General features: G+C 42.8%; 1 protein-coding gene across 3 annotated transcripts in view; it reads left to right on the forward strand.

The window, feature by feature from the left end:
• Positions 1-2265: 2265 nt before the first annotated feature.
• fgfr1b (fibroblast growth factor receptor 1b) overlaps positions 2266-12500 on the forward strand; it is a 23323-nt gene continuing 13088 nt past the window's right edge. Inside the window, exons 1-6 of one of the 3 annotated variants that reach the window (XM_079290130.1) lie at positions 2266-2557; positions 8996-9122; positions 11280-11381; positions 11479-11651; positions 11733-11856; positions 12382-12500. The exon at positions 12382-12500 is cut by the window's right edge and continues 72 nt beyond it. In XM_079290130.1, coding sequence (XP_079146256.1) covers positions 9014-9122; positions 11280-11381; positions 11479-11651; positions 11733-11856; positions 12382-12500 — 627 coding nt within the window. In that variant the 5' untranslated portion in view covers positions 2266-2557; positions 8996-9013. Of the gene's footprint in view, positions 2558-7389; positions 8607-8995; positions 9123-11279; positions 11382-11478; positions 11652-11732; positions 11857-12381 lie in introns of those variants that run through there. The other 2 variants (XM_079290131.1, XM_079290129.1) reach the window with 2 other exon arrangements.

Genomic DNA, 12500 nt, shown 5'->3' on the forward strand with positions numbered 1-12500 from the left:
GTACTTGTACTGTAACAGAGTATCTCGACAGTGTGGTAATAGTACTTGTACTGTAACAGAGTATCTCTACAGTGTGGTAATAGTACTTGTACTGTAACAGAGTATCTCTACAGTGTGGTAATAGTACTTGTACTGCAACAGAGTATCTCTACAGTGTGGTAATAGTACTTGTACTGTAACAGAGTATCTCTACAGTGTGGTAATAGTACTTGTACTGCAACAGAGTATCTCTACAGTGTGGTAATAGTACTTGTACTGTAACAGAGTATCTCTACAGTGTGGTAATAGTACTTGTACTGCAACAGAGTATCTCTACAGTGTGGTAATAGTACTTGTACTGCAACAGAGTATCTCGACAGTGTGGTAATAGTACTTGTACTGTAACAGAGTATCTCTACAGTGTGGTAATAGTACTTGTACTGTAACAGAGTATCTCTACAGTGTGGTAATAGTACTTGTACTGTAACAGAGTATCTCTACAGTGTGGTAATAGTACTTGTACTGTAACAGAGTATCTCTACAGTGTGGTAATAGTACTTGTACTGTAACAGAGTATCTCTACAGTGTGGTAATAGTACTTGTACTGCAACAGAGTATCTCTACAGTGTGGTATTAGTACTTGTACTGCAACAGAGTATCTCTACAGTGTGGTAATAGTACTTGTACTGCAACAGAGTATCTCTACAGTGTGGTATTAGTACTTGTACTGTAACAGAGTATCTCTACAGTGTGGTAATAGTACTTGTACTGCAACAGAGTATCTCTACAGTGTGGTATTAGTACTTGTACTGTAACAGAGTATCTCTACAGTGTGGTAATAGTACTTGTACTGCAACAGAGTATCTCGACAGTGTGGTAATAGTACTTGTACTGTAACAGAGTATCTCTACAGTGTGGTAATAGTACTTGTACTGTAACAGAGTATCTCTACAGTGTGGTATTAGTACTTTTACTGCAACAGAGTATCTCTACAGTGTGGTAATAGTACTTGTACTGTAACAGAGTATCTCTACAGTGTGGTATTAGTACTTGTACTGCAACAGAGTATCTCTACAGTGTGGTATTAGTACTTGTACTGCAACAGAGTATCTCTACAGTGTGGTATTAGTACTTGTACTGCAACAGAGTATCTCTACAGTGTGGTAATAGTACTTGTACTGTAACAGAGTATCTCTACAGTGTGGTAATAGTACTTGTACTGCAACAGAGTATCTCTACAGTGTGGTATTAGTACTTGTACTGCAACAGAGTATCTCTACAGTGTGGTAATAGTACTTGTACTGCAACAGAGTATCTCTACAGTGTGGTATTAGTACTTGTACTGCAACAGAGTATCTCTACAGTGTGGTAATAGTACTTGTACTGCAACAGAGTATCTCTACAGTGTGGTAATAGTACTTGTACTGCAACAGAGTATCTCTACAGTGTGGTATTAGTACTTGTACTGCAACAGAGTATCTCTACAGTGTGGTAATAGTACTTGTACTGTAACAGAGTATCTCTACAGTGTGGTAATAGTACTTGTACTGCAACAGAGTATCTCTACAGTGTGGTAATAGTACTTGTACTGCAACAGAGTATCTCTACAGTGTGGTAATAGTACTTGTACTGCAACAGAGTATCTCTACAGTGTGGTAATAGTACTTGTACTGTAACAGAGTATCTCTACAGTGTGGTAATAGTACTTGTACTGCAACAGAGTATCTCTACAGTGTGGTAATAGTACTTGTACTGCAACAGAGTATCTCTACAGTGTGGTATTAGTACTTGTACTGTAACAGAGTATCTCTACAGTGTGGTAATAGTACTTGTACTGCAACAGAGTATCTCTACAGTGTGGTATTAGTACTTGTACTGCAACAGAGTATCTCTACAGTGTGGTATTAGTACTTGTACTGCAACAGAGTATCTCTACAGTGTGGTATTAGTACCTTTAAAATGGTTAAATGAAATAGTGAATCGTTAATCTCTCAGTCAGATTGTGCACAGCAGGAATGTAAAGGAGAGGAAATCATTAAGGGGGGGGGCACACCGTGAAGGCTCCTAGGGGAGAGGAAGAGGGAGGAGGGAGGAGGAGGAGGGAGGAGGAGGAGGAGGAGGGAGGGAGGAGGGAGGAGGAGGAGGGAGGAGGAGGGAGGAAGGAGGAGGAGGAGGGAGGAGGAGGGCCGTGCATGAGGCTGGATTGCGCCACTCTGAAATGGAGTGAATGAATAGATGGCACGGGGGCATTAATGGAGTGGAGTGGGGGGGTAACTGGAGAGGAAACGCCCACTGAAGGCGTCTCTTCTGCGGACTCAATGTGGAGACAATACCGTGAACGAGCGGAGCTGCTTTTTCCCACGTTTTCTCTCTGAAAGCAGCTCGTGGATTAACCGGAGAGGAGCTGCTGTTCGACCTGAGATCGGAGCTTCTTTCTGAGGTCTGGAGGTTTAACGGAGGACGGAACCTGCTCACGCGCTCTTACTGCTCACGCGCTCTCACTGCGCACGCGCTGTCACTGCTCACGCGCTCTCACTGCTCGTCCTCGGATAGAACAGAGAGCTGAGGACCGACGGAGGTAAAGAACCGTTTAACGTTATAATGATTGAATCAGATGAAAGCTTTATTCTGAGGACTTACTCCGTCTGTTCTGTGTTTATGGAGACTTCACGTTGTTCCCGAAGAAATACTTCAAACGATCAGTAACTTATCTAAAGTATGTGGAAATACGTCATAACAAGTGACGTTAAAAGTCTTTGTTAGAGACAGAAGAGTATTCACTGCAGTACAACTGTACTATATAAAATACTCATGAGAAGTACCATCCTGCAGTACAACTGTACTATATAAAATACTCATGAGAAGTACCATCCTGCAGTACAACTGTACTATATAAAATACTCATGAGAAGTACCATCCTGCAGTACAACTGTACTATATAAAATACTCATGAGAAGTACCATCCTGCAGTACAACTGTACTATAAAAAATACTCCATGAGAAGTACCATCCTGCAGTACAACTGTACTATATAAAATACTCATGAGAAGTACCATCCTGCAGTACAACTGTACTATAAAAATACTCCATGAGAAGTACCATCCTGCAGTACAACTGTACTATAAAAATACTCCATGAGAAGTACCATCCTGCAGTACAACTGTACTATAAAAATACTCCATGAGAAGTACCATCCTGCAGTATACGCTTGTTTCGGTAAAAGTACATTTAATGCAGAACATGTTTCATCTACTTCTGTTAATGTGAACCAGTGGTGAGAGAGAAGTACTACTGCACTACACTAGTACTCCACTACAAGTAAAAGTCCTGCACTAAAGCTGTTGTTTGGGTAGAAGTACACAAGTGGTAGTAGTAGTGACATAAGCCCTCCTCGTGTCAGGTACTTTAATCTGCAACAAAGCATTTTATTTGAAAGATAATCATTTGTTTTGGAAGAAAAACATCAATTTGAAAACAAAACTAACCAGAGGAAGAAAAGAAGTAGTACTGCATGACAAAAATACACTACTACAAGTAGAAATACTGCACTGGGAGTGTTTTGTGATAAAAGTACACACTTAGTTTTAAAATGAACCCTACTGGTGCAGAACATGTATTTTATACACATTCAGGTACACAAGACAGAGTACTTTATAAACTGATCATTTGTTTTGTCTGAAAAAACTAACCAGTGGTGGAAAATAAGTAATACTGCAAGACAGAAATACTCCATCACAAGTAAAAGTACTGCATTCAAAACGTTACTCCAGTATTATTAGGAAAATGTACTTAAGCAGTACTTTGATGTTGTACTGGTCAAGATACTTGTTTGGCAATACGTCACTTAAAGTACATTTAGCTGATAATACTTCTGTGCTTTTCAATGCAGTATTTGTGCGAGTTGTATTGCTACTTTTACCTTGTAGAAAATGATCAAAATACTTCTTCCACCACTGTAAGTACGAGATGTTTGAGGACGGAGTACTTTAAGAAAATGTTGGATAGTTTATCTCTAGAAATACATCATAATTAGAAAAGTACAATATTTCCAGATGTGGTGAAATATAAAGTTTAAGTGGAAATACTTGTGTTAAGTACCTCAAAACTTGCAGTATAATTGCAGTACTTTCCGTCATTGTTTTTTTACAGTGTAGTATTAATACTTTGACAAGTACATGCTCAGAATACTTCATCCATCCTCCAAAACTTTAATTTATTCTTATTCATAATGTTGATAACATATGTTCTTCTTCTTCTTCTTCTTTTCTTCTAAACATACTGATCTTAATGTGAGTGATGAAGTGGTGAATATTCACGAGTCTACAGGTGAATATTCACCACTTCATCACTCACATTAAGAGACTATTGTAGAGAGACATGAAGTGGTGAATATTCACCTGTAGAGTCGCTTAATGTGAGTGATGAAGTGGTGAATATTCACCTGTAGAGTCTCTTAATGTGAGTGATGAAGTGGTGAATATTCACCTGTAGAGTCTCTTAATGTGAGTGATGAAGTGGTGAATATTCACCTGTAGAGTCTCTTAATGTGAGTGATGAAGTGGTGAATGTTCACCTGTAGAGTCTCTTAATGTGAGTGATGAAGTGGTGAATATTCACCTGTAGAGTCTCTTAATGTGAGTGATGAAGTGGTGAATGTTCACCTGTAGAGTCTCTTAATGTGAGTGATGAAGTGGTGAATATTCACCTGTAGAGTCTCTTAATGTGAGTGGTGAAGTGGTGAATATTCACATGTAGAGTATCTTAATGTGAGTGATGAAGTGGTGATTATTCACCTGTAGAGTCTCTTAATGTGAGTGATGAAGTGGTGAATATTCACATGTAGAGTATCTTAATGTGAGTGATGAAGTGGTGAATATTCACCTGTAGAGTCTCTTAATGTGAGTGATGAAGTGGTGAATATTCACCTGTAGAGTCTCTTAATGTGAGTGATGAAGTGGTGAATATTCACATGTAGAGTATCTTAATGTGAGTGATGAAGTGGTGATTATTCACCTGTAGAGTCTCTTAATGTGAGTGATGAAGTGGTGAATATTCACATGTAGAGTATCTTAATGTGAGTGATGAAGTGGTGAATATTCACATGTAGAGTATCTTGATGTGAGTGATGAAGTGGTGATTATTTACCTGTAGAGTCTCTTAATGTGAGTGATGAAGTGGTGAATATTCACATGTAGAGTCTCTTAATGTGAGTGATGAAGTGGTGAATATTCACATGTAGAGTATCTTAATGTGAGTGATGAAGTGGTGATTATTCACCTGTAGTCTCTTAATGTGAGTGGTGAAGTGGTGAATATTCACATGTAGAGTCTCTTAATGTGAGTGATGAAGTGGTGATTATTCACATGTAGAGTATCTTAATGTGAGTGATGAAGTGGTGATTATTCACATGTAGAGTCTCTTAATGTGAGTGATGAAGTGGTGAATATTCACATGTAGAGTCTCTTAATGTGAGTGATGAAGTGGTGAATATTCACCTGTAGAGTCTCTTAATGTGAGTGATGAAGTGGTGAATATTCACATGTAGAGTCTCTTAATGTGAGTGATGAAGTGGTGAATATTCACATGTAGAGTATCTTAATGTGAGTGATGAAGTGGTGAATATTCACCTGTAGAGTCTCTTAATGTGAGTGATGAAGTGGTGAATATTCACCTGTAGAGTCTCTTAATGTGAGTGATGAAGTGGTGAATATTCACCTGTAGAGTCTCTTAATGTGAGTGATGAAGTGTTGAATATTCACATGTAGAGTCTCTTAATGTGAGTGATGAAGTGGTGAATATTCACCTGTAGAGTCTCTTAATGTGAGTGATGAAGTGTTGAATATTCACATGTAGAGTCTCTTAATGTGAGTGATGAAGTGGTGAATATTCACCTGTAGAGTCTCTTAATGTGAGTGATGAAGTGTTGAATATTCACATGTAGAGTCTCTTAATGTGAGTGATGAAGTGGTGAATATTCACCTGTAGAGTCTCTTAATGTGAGTGATGAAGTGGTGAATATTCACCTGTAGAGTCTCTTAATGTGAGTGGTGAAGTGGTGATTATTCACCTGTAGAGTCTCTTAATGTGAGTGGTGAAGTGGTGAATATTCACCTGTCGAGTCTCTAAATGTCTGTAATGTAACTAAACGTCTCTTTAAGTTTGTTCTCAGACTCTGATGATAAATCTTCAGCAGTTCTTACATTCACCAAACTTCACATGTTCATTCCTCTCTGTGTGCTGAAGGTTCACTCATCACTCACTCACTCATTCATACATGTATGAATACAACATGAGGGAATAGATTTTATTATGGAGGTATCATGAGTCCCGTCAACAACATGAACCTGACTTCATCCAAAGTTTAGATTCATGTTCTGGAAATGTATGAAATGACGCATATTTAATCAGATAATGCCTTTAAAACACATATTCATAACATGCGTGATGCATAACCATGTGTCTTGGTGTCAGTGATCAGCTGCTGGAGTTTCATGTTGATTTCTATCAGTTAAAGGTTTTATGTCTCGTCTTGATGAACTTGATGAACTTAATGATCTTAATGAAGGTTTAACATCTGGCCCACAGCTGCTCTCAGCTTCCTGTTTGTCTGCGTCTGGTTTTTCCAGCTCAGATGCTTTGTGGCTTCGTGCGTCTCCGTGTTAGTAGAAAACATTCAGAGCTGCAGAATGTGGTGTGTAGGTGAAGTTTACCGGAGAGGAGGAAAGTTATTCAGAGCCGAGGAGACGAAGCGTTCAGGAGCGTTCAGGAGCGTTCAAGAGCGTTCAGGAGCGTTCAGGAGCGTTCAAGAGCGTTCGGGAGCATTCAGGAGCGTTCAAGAGCGTTCGGGAGCGTTCGGGAGCGTTCAGGAGCATTCAAGAGCGTTCGGGAGCGTTCAAGAGTGTTCAAGAGCATTCAAGAGCGTTCGGGAGCGTTCGGGAGCGTTCGGGAGCATTCGGGAGCGTTCCGGAGCGTTCAGCAGCGTTCAAGAGCGTTCGGGAGCATTCAAGAGCGTTCGGGAGTGTTCGGGAGCGTTCCGGAGCGTTCAGGAGCGTTCAAGAGCGTTCAGGAGCATTCAAGAGCGTTCGGGAGTGTTCGGGAGTGTTCGGGAGCGTTCAAGAGCGTTCAGGCGCATTCAAGAGCGTTCAGGAGCGTTCAGGAGCGTTCAAGAGCGTTCGGGAGCGTTCAGGAGCATTCAGGAGCGTTCAAGAGCGTTCGGGAGCGTTCGGGAGCGTTCAGGAGCATTCAAGAGCGTTCGGGAGCGTTCAAGAGTGTTCAAGAGCATTCAAGAGCGTTCGGGAGCGTTCGGGAGCATTCGGGAGCGTTCCGGAGCGTTCAGGAGCGTTCAAGAGCGTTCGGGAGCATTCAAGAGCGTTCGGGAGTGTTCGGGAGCGTTCCGGAGCGTTCAGGAGCGTTCCGGAGCGTTCAGGAGCGTTCAAGAGCGTTCAGGAGCATTCAAGAGCGTTCGGGAGTGTTCGGGAGTGTTCGGGAGCGTTCAAGAGCGTTCAGGCGCATTCAAGAGCGTTCGGGAGCGTTCGGGAGCGTCTGAAATCTGATGCTTCAACCATTCCACTCTGTCCAGATGTTGAAACGGTTTAAATCACTGCCTCATGTTCTTAAGACATCATCCGGTAACAGCAGGAGGTTTGATTCCTGTCTGTGGGGAGGTTTCATGTTCTGCTCGTGGCAGCGAGGGTTCTCCGGGTTCTCCGGGTTCCCCCCTCAGTCCAAAGAGAGTTTAGGTTGATCGTTGGAAGGTGCAGGATGTGAGTGAAGGGTTGTTTGTCTCGATGTGATGGTGCTGTGATGGTCTGGAGACCTGAACAGGATGAGCGCTGAAAGATGAAACCAACTGATATATTATTACTGACCCACAATCCTTTGCACAGCAGATGTACGAGCAGCAGGGTCACCGTGTCACGTTATGAGGAAGTATTACTTCCTACAGAATGCATACTGCATGTACCAGTGTGTACTTTATACGCTGCAGTGTGTACTAAATATAAAGCATGAGTATGATTTGACGCTGTTGTTCCAACATTGATCTGATTTATTGTTTGCATTCCTCTGATGTCACAGCTTCATGGTGCCTCAGGCAGCAGATGGTCTGTGTTTGTTTGGTCCGTCAGTGTGAGTTTGACACTCTACAGTTATTTAGTAGCAACAGGTGAGATGAGGGGGGGGGAACAGGTGAGATGAGGTTCTTCCCCAGCAGCCACTGGTTTCCTGTGAGACGCTCATTTTAAACGTTTTGTTTCTTTAATTACTTTAATTAATTCACTTTTATTCATCAGGCTGTAAGACTCTCCCTGTTGGTGCTTTAGGCGGCCTGCAACAAGAAATTATTGTTTTCATAACTGATTTATGTATTTACACTTTTTATGATGAAAAGCTTATTTTGTCCAAACATATAATATAATAAAGATAATCGGATGATATAAACATCGGAGAAGCTGCAACTAGAGACGGATTGATATGTTTCACATTGATAGTTTTTTAAATCCATCATCATCGGACAATGAGCACTTCCTGTCTTCTAACAGATTTCTGAGGAGGAGTGACGTATACGTCTCTGGTAGAGACCTGTCAATCAGCGTGTAGCCCCGCCCTAAAGCATCCCCTGCTTTATGGTCTGTGTGACTCTAAATGGACCATAATGTACTAAATGAACATCATGCTGTATTGAAGAAGACTTGAAACTAGAGATTGAGACATAAACTCATGTTTACAATGTTTACTGAGGTAATAAATCAAGAGAGAAGTAGAGTCATTTTCTATAGACTTCTATACAACCAGAGGAGTCGCCCCCTGGTGGCCACTAGAGAGAATGCAGCTTTAACACGTGAAGCTCTGACTTCACTTAAAGAACCGGAGGTTGTGTCCTGGCTGGTTTATGTCGGATTGCCGGTTCCACTCGTCGTCTTCTTGTTTCTTCACAGAACATCGTGTTACTGATGATCAGTGACACAAACACGATCTGCAGTAAATAACCTAAACCATGAATCTGACTCGTCCCCAGGCAGGAAGTGAGGACAACATGTTTCCCCCCCGCTGCCTCCAGCTGCTGCTGTCCTGCATCCTGCTGGTTCTGCTGGTCCAGTTTCCTCAGACTCGGTCCAGACCGGCCACCGAGGACACGGAGACAGGTGAGACTCTTCAGCTTCTGCATCAACAGATGAAGTAGATCTGTTGTTTCGGTCCTCAAGGGGCTCAAACGAGGAAGTCCTGAAACAATTAGTCAATTAATCGACAGGCAGAAAATATACGTTCCACCATTTTGGTAACGAAGCATAAAAAAGTGCCAAAAAGTTCCTGATCCAGCTTCTCAAATACGAGGTTCTGTATCTTTTCTTTGTTTTTGTGGTCTAGTGCTTCAGACATGAGGACACCATGAAGTCAAGAGTAAAATCACAAAAGAACAAAACATACTCGTAATAAAACACTTCTTTGTGGTCCCGCCCCTCCCCCACTGTGATTGGCCGGCTGGGTAAAAAGTGACGAGTTTTAACCAAACTTGAATATTCGTCAGATGTTGTCCTTTTACTTTGTTATAGTAATTTATTCAGGATAAAAACACACAATTCAAATAAGGAAATAATACATCTCTTCATCATTATTGTTACTGAAGTACAATAATGTTCTTAGAGCTCGTGTTAGGAAGTTAAACATCATAATTCATCTCTAATATCTATTTATATTCATGTGAAAACATCTCCTTCAAACTGCTGGATAGTAGTCGTACTTTTTATATACAATCATGTTATATTTATACAAACATCTGTTCACAGTCTTAGTCTATTCTTTACCTTCATTTGTTTGTTTTACCTTCGTTGTTCACGTTCGTAGCTAGCTGTTGGTTCTGTTTCTGTGCATCAAGAGATGCAGAAAACTGTCACGTACTTTGTAAATACATCAGATTGTGAATACTAAAAGTCAACAGTGGTGAAGTGGTGTTTGTGTGTTTGAGGCTCTTTCATGGTCTCAGCTGTGGTTTGAGGCTCTTTATTGTACAAAAGCTTTTCAAATGTTCCAGTGAGACAATGTCTTTAACAGGAAAAGAAGGTTTGGCTGGTTTTGGGCTCTGAGGCATCTGAAACTGGTTAGAGTGATTTTTGATGGTGTGGCTGAGGCTCTGGGGTCCTGGTTCTGGTCCTGGTTCTGGTCCTGGTCTTGGTCTGTGTATCCTGTCCAGACACACTCAGACTCTGTCATATGAATGTATATCTACCTTCTGTTTGTTTAGTTCCAAACATCTGGACTCCAGCTGACGTGGTTCTGTTGTTTTTCAACCCGTAAAGTCTTGTTTTTCTCTTCAGTCAAGAACTGGTCACATTGAGCCTCTTTTTGATAAACAAAGCCTGCTTTCAATTTCCCACCTCGCTCGCTTGGATCCTCTGCGTTATGAACCTCCTCCCTCCTTCACGCTCTGCGAGAGGATAAACTCACTTGAATGTTCCTGTAAGTGCCATGAACTCCCTAAACCCAGCCCAACCAGCAGACGCTGCTCTTTTTATGAACTCTTTGATGTGTTTAACAGAAGCTGCACGTTTGTCATAATCGATATTTTCAGCTCCACAACAGAAGGTTTTCTTTCCAGAGATTCCCAGTTTTACTCGGTTGTTTTTGTATCCAGAGTTTCTGCTGTTCACCTTCAGCAGGACCACAGTCATCATGGGGGGGGGGGGGGTTCTCTGGGAAATAAGGGTTCCAAGGGTTCTTCCTACCAAGAACCCTTTGATTCTGAAGGAAGGCTTCTTTGTGAGGTTACGGGTTCCATTGAGAACCGCTTTTTGGAAGAAAGGGTTCTTGAAAGGATGGATCCTCCCAGCTCACACCCTCAAACACTGATGGAGAACCAGGATTGTTGTGGGTCGAGCTGCACCACATCAGCCCCGGTCCTTCAGGGTTCTAGATGGAAACCTTTGGAATATAAAAGTGTTGTCAGTAGAACCAGCTGAGCGGGTTCTGGATAAAACTCATTATTTAAAGATATTCTGGGGAAGTGTTGTAGTTTTTAAAGTCGGAGGGTTGAAAGGAAATATTAATAACTGTGTGTGCTGTTAATGGCCGGGCTGGGGGGGAGGAGCTCTCTGAAGTTTAGGAAGTGGTCGGTTAGTGAAGCACCGCGCTGTGGCGACGGCTCCTGTCTGAACCTCGCTCACTGAGCCGGGGTCAGAGTTCAGAGGTTAATACACAAACCGGTCTCATTGTCTGTCAGAAGGACTTCAGAGAGGAAGCCCTGACACCTGAACACACCAGCAGAGCTTATGAACAGCTTCTAAACATTCAAACCTCTTCTGCAGCCGACGCAGTGAAATCCTCTGAAGACGAAGAGGACGACGAGTCGTCCTCAGAGGAAAACAAACTGTCCAACGAGCTGTCGACGAGCAACGAGAAGCTCCACAGTAAGCCTCCGACTCTTCTTCTCTCTTCTTCTGTTTGCTTGTGATGATGAGACTCTCCGCAAACACAAGTGACGTCGATGTTTTTGTGCCTCGTCAGCCTCGGCGCCGCAGTGGGTGATGCCGGACAAGATGGAGAAGCAGCTCCACGCCGTCCCCGCCAGTAGGACGGTGAAGTTCCGTTGCCAGGCGACAGGAAACCCGGTTCCCTCCCTGCGCTGGTACAAGAACGGGAAGGTGTTCAGGAAGGACCAACGGATCGGAGGGTTCAAGGTGAGGTTCAGAGAACAGCAGGAGTCCAACCGCTCGTATCTGTGAGTTCTGTTTTTATTCGTTATCTCCTCGATCTTTCAGATCAGAGACCACATGTGGACTCTGATCATGGAGTCTGTGGTTCCGTCGGATAAAGGGAACTACACCTGTGTGGTGGAGAACGAATACGGGAGCCTCAAACACACCTACCTGCTGGACGTGGTTGGTAAGACTACATCCATCTCCACATCCTTTTTATAAAGATCTCCGTCCACACTGAAACACGGGTCAAGACCAAGACTTTGAAGGGTTGAGACTGAGTCAAGACCAAGACCAGAGTGTCTAGGGACAGAGACAAAACCAAGACCATGAGAGGTTGAGACCAAGGAAAGACCAAGACCAGAGTGTCTAGGGACAGAGACAAAACCATGTCCATGAGAGGTTGAGTCCAAGGAAAGACCAAGACCAGAGTGTCCCCAGACCAATTCAAGACCACGACTTTGAGGGGTTGAGGTTCAGCAAAGACCAAGACCGGAGTGTCTTGAGACCGAGACACTACCTGGACTTTGAGGGGTAGATTCCGAGACGAGGCCTTCAAAAGGACCTTTCTGTCTCTGTTGTCAGGGAACACCAAGAAGCTGTTTGGATGAGAGGACAGGAGAAAGGTGTGGACTGAACGAACCCTGATGATGGTGAATGAACGTGTTGCTGGTTTTCCTCTAACTCCTTCTGGTTAAACTCTCCTCTGCAGAGCGTTCTCCTCACAGGCCGATCCTGCAGGCCGGTCTGCCGGCCAACCAAACGGCGGTTGTCGGTCGTAACGTGGAGTTTGTGTGTCGAGTGTTCAGCGACCCGCAGCCTCACATCCAG

This window comes from Melanostigma gelatinosum, assembly GCF_949748355.1.
Source record: "Melanostigma gelatinosum genome assembly, chromosome: 18".
Lineage (NCBI taxonomy): Eukaryota > Metazoa > Chordata > Actinopteri > Perciformes > Zoarcidae > Melanostigma > Melanostigma gelatinosum.